We start from the raw sequence: 21169 nt of genomic DNA, 5'->3' as shown, positions 1-21169 counted from the left end.
TGATAGTAGTGATGCACATATCAAAAACTCGAACTCTGAGGAAAGTGCAAAGCCTTTGATTGAGCTGAACTTTTATTTAAAATAAGTTTATCATGTACTACATAGCAACATGCCAATAACGTTTAGTGTTGGAACACAGATAACAATGACGCATCTTCCCATCTACCTGGATACATTAACATATGGCCACTTAACACAAGAATATAGTTTAGGGCTCTTATCATTCTTCTTTGTGTGTGCGTGTGGAAGGAATGTTGACCTCACTTGTGCCCCGCCCCAAAGGAAATTTCTCAAATATTTTCATTATCTATCTCTATGATATTTTCAAACATTTTTAGAAAATCATGAAATCATAAAACTACTTTTGACTGGCACCCCCCCCCCACCCGTAAATAATTCACGTCTTACTACATACGCGCACTTGGTTCACATTAGTGCTGTATAGAGAAATGGCAGAGTATATCCGACAATCCTTCAATTTTTAACATGATCGAAATGAAAGATTTCTCCAATCTAAGAATTTTTTCTTTCATAGAAAGATTTTATTCAAAATCAAACACGAAAGCAATTCAATTTACAGAAAAATCATGAAGCGAACATGTTTACAACAACAGTACATGCGAACTATTATCTAATGATAAAACAAAATTTGACTGAGGACCCTTTCAATTTCACAATAGCGTTTCAATACGTTCTTAAAAGAGCTATAACACAACCGATTACCTTTACAACGTGTCGAAAAATAAAAATACTTAGCGTAAAGAATATAACGATTTAGACTAGAGTATTGTGCGTCAGGGCAACCAAACAAAAATAAATTCTTATTCAAATGCACGTCATTGTTCAAATAAGAGGATTGGAAATTTTGAATAAATTGTTGAGTTACAGGGCAGTCCCAAAACAGATGTGAAATACTTTCAACAGAGGAAGAACAAATTGTACATAAATTAGATTCAGACAAGCCAATATCTTAAAAATGTTTGTTCACCCCCATTATCCGATTAAAAAGTTTATATTGAAAGGAGCGGAGTTTTGTTGAAAAACAGCATTTAAAGGGAATCATATACAATCTGTTCCAATTATTAACCGGTTAATTTAAAATGGATGCCCATTTTGATTGCGAAGTAGGGGGCTTATATTAAATCAAAAGAAATTCTATGGATAAACTTGCATACCTTAAAAACTAGGAATCTAAGAACATGTATAGTCGAAAGATATTTGATGCATACATTTAAAGGTATTGATTAACTTTGGTGAGCAGCCGATTTAAAAAAATTCTCAAACCAAGATGAAACATGTGTACAAGTGCATGTGTTAGAACTAATAAACCCTGAAAACAACCATTATTGAGAATGAAAAGCTTAAACTACAAGGCAAACCCAGATTTTGTATATAGGCGTCTAAAAGACGCCTAAATAGTACACATAAGTGTATGGGATGAAATTAAGATGGTGTTTCCGGTCACTTTATATTTCAATTTTTGAAGCACTAAATAATTATCTTCGAATGCAATTTTTTCTGGGCTTCATTTTTGTAACATATCACAGACACAGGTGACAAGTGTGACCTTCTAGCTCAGATTTTTTTTAAAAGTCAAACCAATGTTAACCGATCACTTTAAGTTTTGATAATGAAATGAACATCAATTTACTTTAACAAGAAATTATATTTCCAACACAAGAGACAGCACGTCAGTGGTACTGTAATATGAAATCCACTACAAAATGGGTATATAGATGAGCGCTGTTTTCGTTAAAGGGGTCAATTTTAGGAATGGCAACATTCCTAATTAGTTTCAGCACCCTTTATTTCCCCTGGTCAAAGTGTTTTTGTGTGGTTGCAGGAGGCGCCCCACGAAAAAAATAGAGATTTTCCTTCGGCCCATCCTATAGTATTATCATTATGATCACCAGACATGCGGCAGACAGCCTGTCAGAGTGGTATGGCCAATTTACATTATGTACTTTCAGTACTGACACCAATGCGGTGTCAAAATATCACCTGTTGTAGTGTCAAATTTGCATCAAGTATAATCAACGCATCTCGGTGCAGGTAGTCCTCTTTTTGCCAAGGGTTGTGCAAGTAAGATATCTTTTTTGTGTATGATCTAACAATAACACCGAAGTTTATTGCAGTGTTGATGGGAGTTGAGTACAGTTTTGAGGTGCAGGGGTTCCATGCCCTGGTTCCACGACACTTGCTCCGGCGACAATTGCTCCGCTCTAAATTCCACTCACTAATCGAATGACTATCTTCAACTCTGGGTTTAACACCATTTCCTTTGACTATTCCTTGTACCCTAAACCTAACCTTTAACCTAACATAATCCCGGAGCAATTGTCGCAGGAGCAAATGTCGTGTCACCCATGCGGTTCTAGGTGTAGTTTTCTGAACTCATTGGCAAGCTTGGGCCTCCGCATCTGGGAGCACATAAAAGCCGTATGACCGATGAGGGAGCATGATTAGGCTCCCAGGCGGCTGCTTACGGGGTGAAAGGCTGGGGAGAGTAAGGTCTTCTTCCATCTTGAGAAGGTGTCCGTTGAGTTGCAATCGCCTTTAATGGAGATGAGCAAACGAAGTTTATAAGCGTCCTAGCTGTTAAAACTCATTACCTATAATCCCTATGCGATAAGCTTACTTTGATTAGTACTCGACACTTATGAATAATGGCCCTTTTCTTTGGCAAGTCTAGCTAACTTTATGAATAACAGAGTATCAGACCATTCCTTTACTTACTGCTTTGTAGCAACTCTTGAGGTTCCACGATGTGGAATCCATGGGGGGGGGAAGGATCACGAAGTATATTGATCCACCATTTTCGCCACTGAGGATAAAGAATACGATGGCTGAAAATTTTCAATGTGCCAATTTTCCGTAATTTTAGTAGTTGTTCTAATTTTTTTTTTTGGTGGGGGAGGAATAATGATATGATGTTATTTATACTCACGGTGAAAGAATCCCTTTCGTGCCTACTGGCAATAACAGATACTCGTGTATTGTAGAATTCAGTAGAGCGCCCTCAAGTTTGATTTGAACGTCATCGTATGGTATCATATTGATGATCTGGGGCCCGTTTCTCAACACCTGGACAAGTTAGTCATATCTTTATCCACCAACCACGGAGTTAGTTCCAATCTTACTAAACCCGTTTCTCGAAAGGCTTCCTAACTAAAATACATTGATATCGATATTATCGGTAAAAAGAGCAGACGAGACGTAGCCTTAGTCACAAAATAGCATAATTTTCAAAAAGAAAAATTATAACAAAATTGCAAATATTGTGATGAATTGGGAATTTCGTCTTTTAAGAATAATAGCACAGGTATATTATGCACCATACATACTTAGACCATGAAGACTTGAGCATTCAATTGCTGAGAAAATTGAATTATGAATAATTGATTTCGTGACTAAAAAATCACATGTGGACGTTGAGATGGGTACCCCCGGGATATCCAATTTTGATAGTTTACGAAAGTAAAAACATAACGGTTTTCGTTGTAAAATGATGATAATTATACGGTATTTTACGATTCCAAACATCATCAAAATATATTTTAACAATTTTCTTTTAAATCTTAGATACTGAAACTTACTATTTGACAAATTCTATGCATAAATTAGAGATAGAATTTATCAAAATGTTAATAGGGGTCTGAAAAACGACAAATACGAGTCCATTTATCATGGATGGCCTGACGTGGTAGAATCTTTATCAAATAAATTATTTTACTATTTCAAAATGAATGGTTTTGTGGAGTATTACCAACAGTTTTTGTAGATTCTTTGTATTACCATCATCATAGAATGCATTATCCAACTTCTTTTTTGATGTAATTTCAATATCTTTGATTGATTACGTAAGATTATAATTTTCACATTTCTAGGCACTTTTGCATGTCATAGTCTACCCACGTGATGCCACTACGTCATTAAGAAATAAGTTGTGACAGGTTCGGAGGTGTCATAAATATTTAGTGAGGTTGTTGTACCCGATCTTGGTAAAGAGGGCTTCGTGAAACGGTTAGCGGACAAGTAGCTCACTATCTCCGATTTAGTCAAGAAGTTAGACTTATGACGGTGTTGAGAAACGGGCCCCAGCAGGGTAATAGATCCTGGCTGATACAATGCACTTTGAAAGAAAGCAAATAAAGATTAGATGGAAACCAAACACAAGGAATATGAGCGAATCTACAACCCAAGCAAAATGGCTCAAGGTATACTATCGGATGGTGCGGGGGGTACAAGTGGACAAAATACAGATCATCAAAGTTTCTCGATCAAAAAACAATGAAAAGGTGACATATTTGCTCATCTACGACATTTGCTCTGGTCTTAATATCTTATAGAGTTAGAGTTAGGATTGCAGTATATAGAGTTTGGTTCATAATAATGTAAATATAAAGATTGGGGTTTATCAAGTTTCTAAGGTTAAACTATCTAAAGATACAAAGTTCTCATAACGTAAGCAAATGGTTTGTTAGGCTTCAAATGCATCAGATTTAAGTGAAGTTCTTATTGTTTTATTGTTCCTAATTTGCTCTGGTCTTAATATCTTATAGGGTTAGAGTTAGGATTGTAATATAGAGTTTGGTTCATAATGATGTAAATATAAAGATTGGGGTTTATCAAGTTTCTAAGGTTAAACTATCTAAAGATACAAAGTTCTCATAACGTAAGTAAATGGTTTGTTAGGCTTCAAATGCATCAGATTTAAGTGAAGTTCTTATTGTTCCTAATAACAATCTTTACCCTGTAGGTCGCAAATGATAAATAAACAACATCAGAACAAGAAACCATGGTTATATTCTAGATAAACGGATGATATTCACCTTGTTTTCGTGCAATGAGCGTATACGCGGATGTATTTTGATACATCATCATCCAATATTTTCGATGCATTTTCTTGTTGCCGACTTTCAACTTTGGTGGAAACGACTTTCGAAACGTCTAGGACCCGGGTTCCCATGAGCCTCTTGTGACACAGCAAGAGCCAGTAAAACTAATAGGCAAAATAGAAAAGAAAATGTTTGGTACTAGGATAAGTTTAATATAATTTCACATGAAAAAAAAATCATACCCGCTCGATAAATAATATAATCAATTCATATATCGATTTATTGCTTTAAAATCGAATTCCAAGTAGGCCTACTATATGGAATCGCTCTAGAGCATATAATTCTTCATTGCAGAAATGAAAATGATTTGCAAGAAAAAAATGCATAATTATATGAATGAAATCGTGTAGGTATTACGTGCTTTGGGCTTATTAGGAAAAGTGCAGTATAAAATGATAGTGATAATAATGATAATCTTTATTCTTAATGTGAAAAAATATTTGTTTCCAGAAAAAGCTCATTTGCATATAAAACATTGTAAAATACACTGTATACCGAGTTCAACTCTCTGATATTTTCCTTTACTCGTTACACCACACTGGGCAGAAAAAAGGCAATTGGATGGTCGTACAGTATAAAAAAAAAATGGGGGACTTTGGACTTACCAAATGGGGATATATATTTTCACCAAATATCCCGCCATATTTACCCATCAGTCCTTGACTGACGATCAAATCTATTCCAAGACGAGCTGCCATTCCTAACCTATCCAGGTACCTGAAAAATTCATGGACGAAAAAAAAACCCCGCATACTATTATCATGAAGATTCTAGGAAGGGAAAATCTCTCGAAGCACAGTTCAGGTTCTTTAACGACCTAAAAAAGTTTATTACTTTTTTAACGACATAAGGGAACATTGTTAGCTTGCGAGTTTAAAACATGTATTTAAAACACACACTTTTGTCATGTCAAGATAGCTTAATAGATTCGAGATAAAATACCACGAAACCTACAAAAAGGGGATAATGAAGCGCTTTTGATAGGTAACATATTACAGACAAATATTGTTATGTCTGTAATATTTTCGTGGAGGAGAGAAAATTCAAAATTGGTCGTTAGATATCTATAAAAAAAAACGAGAATGCAGGACCACATCTTGACACAATTTCCCCGAAAGGTGGTACGCAATTCCAATCCAGATTCATTCAAGACACAGTTTTGACGACACGCATTGAAATACGGGGACGTACCCCCCCCCCCCACCCGGGCTTAAAAACATGTTATAAATATTTTTCGAACTTTAAAATGCTCCCTAAGAGCGGTGGTAACATTTTTAAAGCCCACCCCCTTACAAATCTTGGATCACAGGATCAGCCCCTGGTAGATATTGGGTCATAATGTTTCACATGGTAGGATTATTTGACTCATCATGTTTTAGAGCGTGATTTGAATCAGATAAGTTGATATCAGTGTCTGTGGGGGGGGGGGGATATTATCCCATGGTTTAAATCCTGACGAAAATGTCCCAAATCTTTACAATCAAAACGAAGAGACGTGTAAGGTTCTTACAGCATTCCATCCGCGTAGGCGTTGTTCAGGATTGTTGGCATCGATCCGAAACAAAGACCAGATTCTGTTAGCCATATCTTCGAGTTTGCTTTCGAGCCATACTTGTGGACCAAGCTTTGCACACTCTGAATGTTTACTTGCAACAGGTCGGAGAGCAGGGGGTTGGTCAAATCTCTGAACCCGGCCGTTCGTCCGTCGGTGTAGTAGAAGTGGAAAGATGTCACATTGGTGGTATTACCGATGGCTTGGAGAAAACTGAAAGAATGACATTGGTTTTAATAATGGTGATTATGATGACGATGATGACAACGACGACGATGATGGTGATGATGACGAAAATAATGATAATCGTATTGATATTGATAATAAAAAGTATAACGATAGCTAATATTGATAATGATTGATAACGAATTTATTCATTCCAAAATTTTAACAAAGTTACAAAGTAAAGCAATATATAATATAACATTTTGAAATGAAATAGGAACCTTCTGGGAAGCAAAGCTTGTTATCGAAGGTTTCCTTCAATAAATAAGACATATTAATGCAAAAAACAATATATATCTATATATAATATACAAATCATATCGTACTTGTTGAAGTTCAAAATAAGTATAATATACAAGTCATCATATCTTTCTTGTAAAAATTATATGTAAATCCTTGTTAAATATGTATATTTTTTACATATTCTTTCAAGTAGAAGATAAACAAGGCTGGATTATATTACAAGATATGAAGAAAAGTGAAAAGGACACACAAGACAAAAACGTTGCGAAAACAGGACGTGACAGAACGGTACAAGAACAAGACATGACAAAAAGTTATACCAAAACAAGACAGACGAAATATCACAAGAACAAAAAAAGACAACAACAACAAAGGACAAAAACGAGTAAAAGAAAAAAAAAACAAACAAACAAACAAATCTGCACAGGTAGAGCGAATGAAAGGAGACAGGAAAAGAAACGAAATAAAGGCAGGAGGTGGGGGGGGGAACAGAAGATCCATAAGATATCCTAAGTATGATGAATGATGTGAGTGTTATAGTTATTGGTTAGATTTTTTTTAAGTGCTCTATTGAAGCTATGAATAGTTGGCTTATTTCGTAAAGTTTGCGGAAGAGAATTCCAAAGTTTGATACCAGAAGATGTGAACAGTTTGTTTGTGAATAATGTCCTTGTTCTAGGTAAATGAAAAAGTCCAGCAGATCTTGTAGGGTAGTGATGTACATTTATATTTCGTGTGAACATAGAATAAAATACGTCTGGTAGTTCATCTTTACTAAGGTTGAACATAAAAGATCCAAGATTATAATGGTAAAGATCATGTATCTTAAGAATTCCATGAGTTTTAAAAAGCACATTCGTATGTGCCCGATAATGAGAATGGCAAATAACGCGCAAAGCTTTTTTCTGAAGTAGTAAAAGTCTATTCAAATGAAAATCAGCACAACTCCCCCATGCAATAATACAAAAGTTCAAATGCGAGAGTATCAGCGTAGAGTATAAGTTTAATAATATACGAGTCGGGAAATAGAATTTAACTTTATTTATAATTCCAATATTTCTTGAAATTATTTTGCATGTGTTATCTATATGTTCTTTCCATGACAGTCTGTCGTCGATAGTTACTCCTAGAAATTTCGTACTTAATACTCTTTGAATATTAATATTATCAAAAGTAATGTTACCTGGGAGTTCATCAATGATATTGCTGAAGAGCATGTAATTTGTTTTAGTGAGATTAAGCGATAATTTGTTGGCTTTGATCCACTCCGAGACTAGTTTTAATTCTTTATTGAGTGTGTCAAGTAAATGTTTGGGGTCCTTATGGGAAAAAAATATATTTGAGTCGTCGGCAAAAAGAATGAATGATAAAGTACTTGATGATTTATAAAAATCATTGATGTAGACCAAAAAAAGAAGCGGACCCAAGATTGAGCCTTGAGGGACTCCACATGAGATAGATTTTGGAGGAGAATTTACATTTGCTATGGAAACATATTGCTGCCTACTGCTGAGGTAGTTCCTGAACCACTCCAAGGCTATCCCTCTGATTCCATAATAATTAAGCTTGTATAAAAGGATATCATGGTTGATTGTGTCGAAAGCCTTGGAGAAGTCCAGGAACACCCCAACAGTATGCTCATACTTGTCAATTCCATTGGCAATCTTATTAATCATTGCCAACAGGGCATGAGAAGTACTATGTTTTTCGCGAAAACCAAACTGCAGGGGATAAAACAATTTATGTATATTAAGAAACTTTGTCGTGCGTATAAAAATTACTTTTTCCAAAACCTTAGAAAGGCATGTCAATAATGATATGGGGCGATAATTTCCCAACACGGTGTTGTTGCCTTTTTTAAAAACAGGGATTACTCGGGCTTGCTTCAATGATGAAGGTACAACTCCTGTAGAAAGAGACAAATTAAAGATATAAGTCAAAGGTTTAATAATATGTATCAGGTTTCTTTTCAGGAGAATGTTACTTATATCGTCACATCCTGAACTCATTTTATTCTTTAGTCCAGAAATTATATCAGCTAGTTCATTTACGTCTGTTGGTGTGAAATATATCGAATTTGGATTAGGTACATTAAGAAAAGATGTGAAGTGTTTAGAAGAGGCAGGGATAGTGCTGGCAAGATTTTGGCCTACGGATGCAAAATAGTCATTAAAAACATTTGCCAAGGCAAGGGGATCCTCTACCAGTTCACCATCAACATTTATTTTCGCGGGCGTAGACATTTTGAAGCTACCTTGTATAACGTTTTTTATAACTTTCCATGTATTTTTGACATCGTTTCTATAGAGGTCAAATTGATTATGAAAATAATTCTTTTTACATCTTCTCAGTATACCTGTCAAAATATTTTTGTAGTCAGTGTACTTTTTTCTATTACTGTCGCAAGGCTTTGAAATAGTTTTTAAATAAAGGTTGTTCTTTCTGTTTATTGAGCGCAAAATGCTAGGTGTGATCCATGGGGACCTTGGAACCTTTTTGTAATTAGAGCGTTTGAATCGCACCACGGGAAAAGAGCTATTCATTAATTGATTCATTTTATTCATAAAAGCGTCAAATGCATCCTCGGCATTTTGAATACTGTAAATTCCTGACCAGTCAACATTTCCTATCTCTTCATTGAACAGATTCATATTATTTTCAGAAAAATCACGTCGAGTATTATGATCAACTTTGTGTTCAGTGGCGTTGGTATCTAGTTTAAAATGCGAAAATATGGGTAAATGGTCCGACAAATCAGAAAGAATTATTCCCGTAGAGAGGGTACTTCTGGTATTTGTAAATATATTGTCGATGAGAGTGGCCGATGTACCTGTAATTCGAGTTGGCTTGGTTATCAAAGGAAGGAAACCTGCTGTCATTATTACATCCGAAAAAGTTTGAACAAAAGTATCAGTATCGTATTTTAGTAAGTCAATATTGAAATCGCCGAGTAAAAAACATGTTTTATTGACCATCTCATGGAGTGCCAATAAGCCATGGAATGTATTTAAAAAGTCATCATGGGAGGAGTTAGGCGGTCTGTAAATCGTTCCAACAAGAATATTTTTGTCGTTGGGCATAACAATTTCAACAAAAAGTGTTTCAATAGCATCATTCATTAAAGTAAGATCAGGCCTTAACCTGTAGTCGAATTGTTGGGATACGAGAAGAGCAACGCCTCCACCTGATTTCCCTATTCTATTATTTGTGACCAAATTATAACCTGGCAGCGTATAAAAGGATAGTTGAGTACAGTGGGAAAACCACGTTTCTGATAAACCTATCACAGAACAAAAGAGCTTAGAATTCAATAAAAGGGAACGAAGTGATTCAAAATTTTTGTTGGCACTGCGAATGTTGCAATGTAGCATTAGAAAGTTACTGTTGTCAAGTTGTTTCGACGCTATCTGTTTATCAGTAAAATAGAGCGAGGGGGTATGCTGATACGTATTATCATTAGGATCAGAAAGAGAATCAAGATTAGCTTGTGCATTCAGAGTTTGAGCTACGGAGTCATGAAAAACAGAATGTTTACATTCATCAAACTTCGAATTAAAGGCAGCCTGGAAAGTATCGTGTAATTCATCATTATCTATATCAGAAAATGGGAAATTTGTGTTTACAGCCATCACAAAGGATGTCTAGGGGATCTCCGGAGATAGGGAGGAGTATGCAGATCAGCTAGACGAAATAACACAAGACATGATATTACGAGAACATATGACAGATACGAATACAGACAAATAACGACAAACAAAAAAACAAACAACAAGAAAATAAATATACAGTAGCACTTAAATCCTAGGAACCTTCAAATTATAAAAAGAGGGAAAATATTAAGAGCTGACTATATAAAAGGAACGAAATAAGCAAAGTATATTAGGCAATTACAGACATTAACCCTTCGAGGGAAGACGTAGAATGTGTCTATATTTTCCATGTATATACCATTTCATGAGGTGAAAGACGAACCAACAAGCAACAGCAAGCAACAGCAATAACGAGAAAATTGAAAGGTTATTGGAGGAACATGCAAGTCCTTTAAATCGCAAAGCATAGCAAATGAACTAATAATAGGCATTACGATAAGATACTTCGATATAAAAAGATTGGGACAGCAATCAAAATAAATAAAGCAAAAGAATGAGAAACATCTGATACAGTACTGTGCTTGGATATGTGTCAAAAAGTCCAATAAGTAAATAATGTTGGTGGTGCATGCTCCCCCACAAACCCCCAAAGATCACACCAGATTAAAACGGCAGATATAATTAAAAGGAATATTGTAGAAACAACAGCAAGGATGAGACAGAATGACCAAGTGTCGTATATAAAAAAAAACATATAGACAAATACCCATAATGATAAGGAAACATGTAACGATCGTATAAACTGTGAAGAGGGTAATAATCATGTATTTGTCACAAGGGGTTGCAAGTGAAAGAGCGAGACCAACAAAAAATTAGAAACATGACTAGCGCCCCGTAACCACAGAGACTGACGACCGATCGATCGCAGGCAAATTTATACGATTGAATTTGAATCGAGGGAAGCGTTATGCGCTCGGTCGAAATCACTGTAAAAACGGGACAGAAATCGGCATACTTCCATTGATTAGCGAAAGGGTAATTTTGAGGAACATTTGGACTCGCATGTTGTTAAAGACTTACGACTGATGTGAAGAGTGCACCTACATCTCCAATTGTGCACAAAAAACAACTAAAAACTAGGGGAAGAAAATTACGAATATAATATTGTGCGACCAAACTTCTGAAAATGAACCAGTCCCTCAAAAGACTGGATGGAGGGGTTTCTGTTGCATACTAATGATAATGATAATGATAATAATGATAATAATGATAATAATAATGATAATGATAATAATAAACTATTTAAATGTTGGGCAACATACTGCACACAACAATAATTGGTAAAGAGATTTATCCAACTCTGGGTAGTTTTCAACCAATATACTGTGTAGCTTTTACCCTAAGTACACAGTATTGGTTTAAAACTACCCAGAATTTGATAAAGTTTTAACCAGTTGTCGCGTGGACAGTATGTTGCCCAACATTTTTAAGAGTATAATATTTTTTCTTTCATAGATAGATTTTACTCAAAATCAAACACGAAAGCAATTCAATTTACAGAAAATCATGAAGCGAACATGTTTACAACAACTGTACATCTTATAGTGCAATATTAACAATGATGATGATGATGATGATGATAACGATGATCACCCCCACCCATCCCCTTTCCGCTAGATGATTCTTTTCACAGAGTTTACAAAAGCTATAAAAAGAACCCTTAAAAAGTGTTATTTTGTAGTTTTTGAATACTTGGTGGTAATACAGGGAATATAATTCCGAGCTCCTTGAAATTCGAGAGGATCCAAGAGGATTTTTTCTTCTTCTAAGACTTCTATATGGATGGGCGTCGGCTGACTTCTCGGTCCGTCACCAAACTACAAGGAACACACTCTTCCTCTCGAATCATCCAGAATGAGCTTGAATTTGATTCCATGTATCAACACATCGAAAAATGTCACGCTCATGTTGGTCGATTCAAGATGTTCAATATAAAAACACTACTCCAACCAACACAGTGATAACTGATTGTATAATGCCTCTACATCTACTTTAGATAGGCACTCCTGGGTAGAGAGTGGAATCTTTCAACACTCTATAGAAAAATGCTAACTTCAGCATTGTAGGAGCTCGTATAGAGACTGTATATTCGGTGCTGATTTTAGCACCTAAGGTGCTAAAAAATCAATCGAACCTTGAGAACCCAAATAAATCATACTAGCATCTAATGAGCTGAATTTAGCGGCACTTTTTAAGTGCACAAGCCTTTGAGCCTGAATTAAAATCGAATAGGATCATTCACTGCAAAAAGATAAGGAAAACAGTAACTTGCTCAATGAGATATTTTGAAATTGGAGTGGGAGGCGCTGGTATTTTCTTCGTAGGAGCAGAGACATCAGGACCGACAAGAAATATATCCGACAGTCCGGATACTCTGGATACGGATTTTCGGAGTGTATGGAATGCCTCAGCCATCTGTGTGCCATTCACCGACACATTGTCTTTCCTGAGATATCCGTTCGGTTCTGACAAAAATATGTAATAAAAAAAGAAGAAATGTGTTTACAGTTTTTAACATGCAAAGAGTTTGCAACTGGGTAGGCTGTACGTGATTTGTGAATTGTGCAAAATAAGGTTATCCCAACTATTACTAATACGTCTTCAACTTATCAAAACATGACATGATAATCTAGAAGTCTTGATATTATTCTCTATAAGCAATATTCAATCAGAAAATGTATCGTTTCAGAAACTTTTTCGAACAAGCTGGCAATCTGTTACCTTAAAAAAATATTACCAATGTTTATTTCTTAGATATATATATCAGATCTCTTATTTTCTTGTCATATTTGCTTTGGCTGTGACAACTCATTGATTTTACTAAGTCAGTTTGAATGTAGAATTATGTCTATGTATTAGGAATTGTATAACATGTTTATTTACTGTTTGTCTGAAAAAATGTAAATGATTTACAGTGTAATTATGCTTTTTGAAAATAAAGAACCCTATGGAAGGGGAAAAAAGGAAAAAAAATAAATCAGCATGATTATATTTTTAATAAGAACCAGGCATCCAAGACTACAAGTTTTCTCTCGATTTTTCTCGATGTGGTTTTGCATTCGATGTAATTTATTTCAGTGAAAATTACATATCATGAAAAACAAATTCTGTCATAAAACATTTTCTAAATGTCTTATTGATTGTAGGTGCGCGTCATATACTTGATACCAGAGTTATTAATAGACAATAACAATGCTGGTGATGATAATGGTTATAATGGATTTTCGTACCGTGGGAGTAACTGTGCACTTACTCCAAATGAAATTCTTCGCCCCCCCCCCCCTCTTCACAATGAACACCCCTTTTCCAACCCTTTCTTTTTCACATAAATTGACCGTTTAGAAAGGATTATAATTTGTATACTTATTCATATTGTGCAAACCCTGTCATTTGCCCTATAAAGCAGTGGACCTGTTGCAATTGCTAAATACCTACTTATCTTACCATGTTATCATAGTATGAATTCATTGGATATTGATTTACATTTGGGTCTGCATTTGTTTTGCTTTTTCTTCGAAAAAAAATTAAGAGATCATCGATAATTCTACTCTTTATGATTATGCAACAACATTTTTGCGCTTGATTGTTGCGCTCTTCCAATTTAGTGCCACGTGTCTAAATAAAGGGTTACATAGTATGTCATTATAACATACTGATAAATGTATCTCTTACCATTCCCCAGTGACCATATAACATTATATCCCCTCTGTTTGGTATAGTTGAGAAGATGGATGGCATCCGTTGGATCCCATGAAGTCGCGTTACGTTCTAGACCGTTGAAGGTAAACAGTATATCCCAGCCGACAGATCGGGCAAACTCGTTGATGTTGTCCCAAGTATGCGCTTGTCGAAATGATAAAAGAAAGATGAAACTCATATCACTTGCTTATTGCATGTTTGAGATTCTTCGGTCGAGGCAAAAGCAGCAAGATTATTTATGAAATTCACGATAAATGTTTAGAAGATCAGATAAAAAAAGTTTGTTAAAATCTCCATGTTACAATTGGGAAATGATCGACTAAACGAAATCAGGTGATCTATGATCCACCTCTATGTATATTTTAGCTAAATGTAGATCATTTTAATTCATGTTAAACTAGATTGCAATTTTTGAACACAAAGTATTAAAATAATTAATTTCAGTTAAATAGATAAAGGTCATAATGATGAGAATTCGTGAGGACCATGGTTGATCATGATTATTCTAAAACATACCACAAAATGTCAAGTTGAAAAATCCTAACTTCCCGTAATTTTCGGAGGGTCCTTTGCTCTGGAAAGTCGGTTTGAGAGTACAATTTACAGGATCTGCGTTCTCTTTAAAGACGGTAAAATCGGCCTCTGCACCTCCCAGGCGATAGATGGCGGGCGATAAACCACGAGCAAGGGTCCAATATCGGGTGGAACTGACAAAAATCAACACCAAGGCAATTGTACATAAAATATTTGTCAGCGTTTCTAATTATGATTTTGATCTAGAGGATCGAATCAATATTGCACCACGTCCCTAATTAATTCCAAACTGGGGTTGCAATGGGATATTTCAATATGGAAGACGGCCTAAATTTGACGTCAATTTTTTTATTAGAGGGGTACATAATGTGTATATAATTATGCTTCTTCTTTTTTTCCACATTTCTACCTCATTTTATTCGATTTTCTCCTTTTACTTATTTGTCTCACGACTTGGAAATGACTGTGGTATCAAAACTCTCTAGCTAGGATTGGGGTGACTAAGGGTTCCGAGTAACGAATAAAAAAACATGTGCAAAATAGTGGAAAGTTAGATTATGTTAAACTTACTTGAAATGTTGGCCCAGATGGGTTCTGATGAAACCCATAGTGGCCCCGATCGATAGGAATCGCTCGTCCACTGTTGTTACTATATTGGTTGTATTCACTGATAATAATGATACTCGTGATGAGGATGATAGTGATGGTGATGAATGGTGATCATGGTGGTGGTGATGATGATTAGATGATGGAGAAGAAGAAGCTGAAGAAGATTTTGATAAAATGAGCAAAGTGGAGGAGGAGGAGGAGGAGAAGAAGAAGAGGAAGAAGAAGAATAAGTAGAAGGAGAAGAAGAAGGAGTAGAAGAAGAAAAGAAGAAGAAAGGGGAAGAAGAACAGAAGAAGAAGGAGAAGGAGAAGAAGAAGATGATGATGATGAGGAAGATGTGGAGGACTAATTACGATAAATGACATTGAATTCAAAACTCTTGCTAAATTATTTTTCAGCTCTTTAAACAGAGTACATGTGACCATAGTTTACATTGGTTGATAATTATATTCATATGCATATCTACAATACACTGTCACGTGATTACACGCATGACCTTCCAACGATGTTATATCATGCAGATATCTCCATGGGGGGGGGGGCACTGAGCCAGCAGTATGTGTGTGTATAATTGAGTTTTCTTTCAGACGCGTGTCAATCAGGTACGATAATCTTTTTTAATATATTTTTTAGATTTAGATTAGATTTATTCATTTCCGTTCAACAAAATTTTCAAAATAAAATCAAAGTAACAATATTTCCGTCTGGGACCGACCTTTAACGTCACCATCCGAAAGACGTGACCAGGGTTCGAAGCTCTGTGTCGATCAATTTATAACTTCACCATAAGCTTAATTGGACTACACTCACACACCACAACGCTGTGGGCGCTGAACATTCTTAAAAATCCCAATTTTAACGGTAATTCTTGCGTTTTCGGACAGGTTTATTGGGGAAAAAAGTAAAGGGGCTTAAGACCATGCAATCTCCAGTTCCAAGGTCCCTTTATTTTACCTGTATTTAGTAACATCAGGAGTGGATAAATGTCGTTTTCCAGGCTCTGTCCTATGTTCTACGAAGCTCATTTTGGTTGCCGCCATCATGATCGCCACCAATACCAGCGAAATGGTTGCCATGGTTATACGCCCAACAACCATCATCGCATCTCCCTTGTTGATTGCCATTGCTCTAATGTTATGTATCGAAGATAAAAGATAGAATTACATTTTTGTCCAAGTTTTTTGTGCATTATTTTCAAAGTTGAATATTGTCTTAAAGATGCTGAATTAATATCATTTCTATCCCATGTCTGTACACATTCAATGAATGAATAAACATGACTTACGAAATCGACGCCATCGACTCTATCAGCAACACAAGGGAATTAAAGGACTTTGCTTCTTACATCGACTAATTTTCAATGTCATTGCAATGCAGCATTTATTTCCAAGATAAAGGCGTTAATACATTTATAAAGGTGACAATCTAGTGGTGGTAGCAACTCAGCAGAGCTTGTGACGAGTGTACCGTACAATAAAGACATTATCATGATTCTACATAAAAAAAATCCATACAAAGTACATTACATAACAAGGAAAAACACGGAAAACAAAACAAGACAACTATAGATATATATACATTATATCAAATGAAGCAGTAAATAAATCGTCAAACCAATCATCCCACATCTGAAGTTTTCATTCATAAGTAGTTTATCGTCATGATATACATGGTAAAGGATCAATAATAATGAATTATATTTGAGTATCATCTGGCATCGTTAAAAGTATTCATTTTACTGTTTCCAAATTATCATTCTTCTGTAAGTTATACGTGGACGGACTTTTTAAAAATGATGTTATTTTTATGTTCTATAACTTAATGATCATGTTCCTGCTTCATATATATACTGTAGAACCATGCATATAAACAGATTGCGAGGAGTAAGTTCAATTTAGAAATTGTCACAAAATGTATTAAAGTACTAAGCATTTGTTTTAAATTTCTACTCACTTAATCGCGTACAAGCTTGTAGGCCCTATCACTTCTCTCAAAATCCCTGAGCATGGGATAATTCTTACAATGCTGTCGAAAAAAGAGCACGAAATCAGTCATCTTACTCGAGAGAAAAATCGTGATGTGTAAATCTCTCCACTAGTATAATCCTTAAAGGGATACTCCGGGCTGCAAATATTTATATCTAAATAAATAAAATAGCAATTTAGATCCAATAAGGTATAAGAAATTAAAGAAATCACACAAAATATGTAGGTTCCCATCCATTTGAGCACCGAATAATTGTCATTTTCATTTCTTTCTGCAAATTGAAAAAAAAGAAAATCGAATTCAGAATCTGAAAAGCAGAAAAATCACAACGCTTCTATCTCATTGGAAAGCCTTTTGTCCTATTCACGTGAAACCTGTTAATTTTAGTCTTTAATAAGCAAAATGCTCAGCTATCAGGCGGTGAATAATTTTGCATTAACTAATACTGTTGTACTATGTAGCTTACTAGCTTACATATTTCCCATTCAACTGCACTTTAAGCTCCAGTCTGGTCTTTAAAGGGGGGTATCCGGGCTGGAGATAATTATATCTAATAGTAGAAAATTCACCGAGCAATATGCTGAAAATTTATTCAAATCTGATGACAAATAGCAAGACCTTTTAAAATTTGCTTATATTATGTGAAAAATCGTTGTATGCACGCCATTATGAGTTTTCAATAGGTTTGCTGATGACGTAATGTTTCCCTTTGTCTTTTGTGAAGTATGAAATCATTATTTTCATATTTCCATGCTCGTGTGTAGTATGCCTCCCTTATAACAAAATAAGTTAGAGCAATGACTATTTTACGAGTTATATCAATTTTTTCAATCAAATATTTTCATTATTAATAGTAGACAAAGTTTGAATAAATATGATATAATATAATTCGATACACAAGAATAAGTGAGGATATGATTTCATCAGCTTGCCCACTGGTTCGCCGAAATAATAAATTATTATAAAATGACACAACTTTGGATTTAGTATTCCGAATTTGATGACATTTTCGGTGTTATGTTTTCTGATTTTTATTTTGTCTTTTTCAAATCATTGCCAACCTGGAGTACCCTTCAAGTTTAGGAACATTAGTCTGAATACTCACCTTTAAGATTTTGAGTCCGGTCCGCCGTCAACCCTTCACGAGGAAGATGACAACATGAATTTTGAGAAGAACATGCCCCCGGCCGTGAACACACCCTTGCAGCAAAGATGTTCCTACTTTCAAAAGTCACACTCGGTTAACATTGGCTTCTCATGGCATTACAAGAGTCGGACTCATTTGTACAGATAAATTTCGACACAAGGATGAAATCGTTGCTCTTCTATTCTATGCTTCAACAGCTTCCAATAATACTAGCGAAAGTCGACTATTGTTGAAAGAGTTCGTTGATTTGTTACAGGAGCTCACATGATTTTAATCCGCTGATCAGTGTCTTAATTCTATACTGAGTGCTCATGAATAGGAGGTCTATTAGGGATCAACCTTAAACCCTTTTACATGCATGAGGCAGAAGAAGGGGGGGGGAGCAAAGGTGAACCTCCGATTATCATTCTCAATTATCAAAAATCAAAAATTTGTTTTTATGTACATGTAGTTACGTGGACATTTTGCTTTTTGTGAATTTCCCCTTTCCTTTTTTCTTCACTATTCTTCTTCCTTTCATTTGATTTCTCCCAATTTCTTCATTTTCTTTTTCTTACGGACGGGGGTGGGAGTCTATATAGGGCATTGGATCCGCCTATATCAATTAGTTTGTTTTATTTTTGTTTTCTTCTTTTTATTTGGTTGTGCACGATGATTGAGGGCGCTACATATAAAAAGGCAGAGTTATCAATAGTCTATTGATAACTCTGTAAAAAGGATTAGGGATGAGATTGATAATAAAATTGAACTATTTGCTCAATTTTTTATGTCCATATCTCCCCTCCCTCCCTCCTTCTCTCTATTTCTTCTTTGTTCTTTCTGTCTTTCCTGTCTACCGTCTCTCCTAATTTTTACTCTCTCTTTTCTCAGTCTCTCACCCTCTCCGCCCATCTCTCTTCCATCCTCGCTATCACCTCCCTTTCTCACTCTCCCTCGTCGTGCTCTCGATCTCTCTCTCTTTCTCGTTCTAGTTTTCTAATCATCTTCTCCCCCTCTCTCATCCCCCTCATTATGCCTCACCCCTCCCCCAATATGTATCATCCCACCTCTCTCTCTCTTCGTCTTTCTCTTTTTATCTCCTCATAAACTCTTTGAAATATGTATTGATTTTTTGACAGATGGTAGATACTTAAACAACTTCTTAGAGATTTATTAAGTTTTTCTCTGCGTGCACACCCATCTCTTTAAAAATACCATTAAAACACGCGAAGACTAGGATAAAGGAGGAAGTGGATGAAGACGGTGGCGTTATGACTAAAAAAATTGAGGGAGCCAGATATGACGTATCGCGTAAAGTTAATAAAAAGAGCAAAAATGTCGATATTTTAAGTCAAATATTTAGATAGATATCGACATAATATTCAGAAAATAATATCACCCTTTTTCCTTTTCTGTCCCTTTCTTTCTTGGTCGTGCTTTTTTTTTGGGGGGGGGGTGCACGAGCCCCCAAGCCTCCCCTCCCCATCTGTACGTCAGTAGATTTAGGGAAACCAGCTTAAACTCAACAACATTTAAGTTAAATAAAATTCTTTAGAATTAAGGGCGTATATAGGCTTGGTTGGCACTCTGGGTGCATGTGCACCCTCTCGGTGAGGCAGAGGAATTCCGACAATGGCAAGCAAAGCGAAATTTGTACCCTTTTTTCCGGCTTTCAACAGCTGATTTTCCAAACTTTAGATCCACCTCCCCAGCCCCCACCCCACACCACCACTTAAGTTCCACCTCCAATGTTTAAACTAGCCTAGTACGCCCTTGATTGATAAAGAAATTATGACATAAAGACATAGATATTGGATAACTCAACATTATACTATCCAGCATGACAGTTTTTATAATTATGGTTCATATTTATTGTAGAAATAAGTCTATTCACATTTGTGAAAAATGAACACGGCAAAGCATAGGAATATTTAAGTCAACTCTCTAAAATTTTATATCTTTATAACTTTATTACTCTACATAAATTTCCAGCAGTATGTTTATTTGATTTATTTCTCAATTGGTCTTTACACTATCTGCGGCGATCATGGGGAACGGGGGTACATGTCTTTGAATTTTAGAAAATAACCATCGTGAGAAGGTCTTTAAATCCCCCACCCCCCAAAATACAAAATAAAACTAAAAAAAAATTACCTCGGCTACATGCTAAATCATTTGTAATACAAATAATTTGTAAATACAAATGTTGTCCAGTGATGTTTAAGTTTTCCCAATTGATCACTGTCAGTACACCTTACAAATCGTAGCATTATGACAAGGAAAAATACAATTCTATACTGAGATGATTATTAATTTGAGAATAAGATATGAATTTACCTATAGCTGCATGCAGTCTGCTTAGTTGGACTATAAAGATGCCCGCATCTCTAAAGAAAATTACCATAACGTTGTGGTATACAAAACCGACCAGTCGGATAAAAAAACTAATGTAAGTAAAATAAAACCATATAAATAATAGTTCAAACAAACTGGATACTAAATATGACGTTTAACAAATATGCATCGTAAAGACTGAGAGTGAATGACCTAGATGGTTGTGAACGTTTTCAAATTATCAACATGATTGACCTACCAAGATATTCACTAAGAAACCGCTGCATAAAGAGTAAGACTTACAAATATGATA

At 35.5% G+C, this 21169-nt stretch overlaps 1 protein-coding gene across 1 annotated transcript; it reads right to left on the bottom strand.

Annotated features, from left to right (window-relative positions):
* Positions 1-1559: 1559 nt before the first annotated feature.
* On the bottom strand, positions 1560-18692 carry LOC121425294 (heparanase-like). The gene is made up of 13 exons (XM_041621320.1): positions 18502-18692; positions 16365-16538; positions 16221-16240; positions 15372-15483; positions 14784-14974; positions 14241-14411; positions 12841-13033; positions 6409-6663; positions 5504-5615; positions 4833-5002; positions 4099-4132; positions 2948-3063; positions 1560-2554 (listed from the first exon to the last, which is right to left on the bottom strand). Exons 2-13 carry the CDS (start codon positions 16532-16534, stop codon positions 2395-2397), a joined length of 1704 nt encoding a protein of 567 aa, XP_041477254.1. The 5' UTR covers positions 16535-16538; positions 18502-18692; the 3' UTR covers positions 1560-2394.
* Between the last annotated feature and the right edge of the window lie 2477 nt (positions 18693-21169).

The sequence above is a fragment of the Lytechinus variegatus genome, chromosome 12, assembly GCF_018143015.1.
Source record: "Lytechinus variegatus isolate NC3 chromosome 12, Lvar_3.0, whole genome shotgun sequence".
NCBI classification, from domain to species: Eukaryota; Metazoa; Echinodermata; class Echinoidea; order Temnopleuroida; family Toxopneustidae; genus Lytechinus; species Lytechinus variegatus.
The sequence above is the reverse complement of the archived record's forward strand: the minus strand, read 5'-3'. Positions and strand labels throughout refer to the sequence as shown.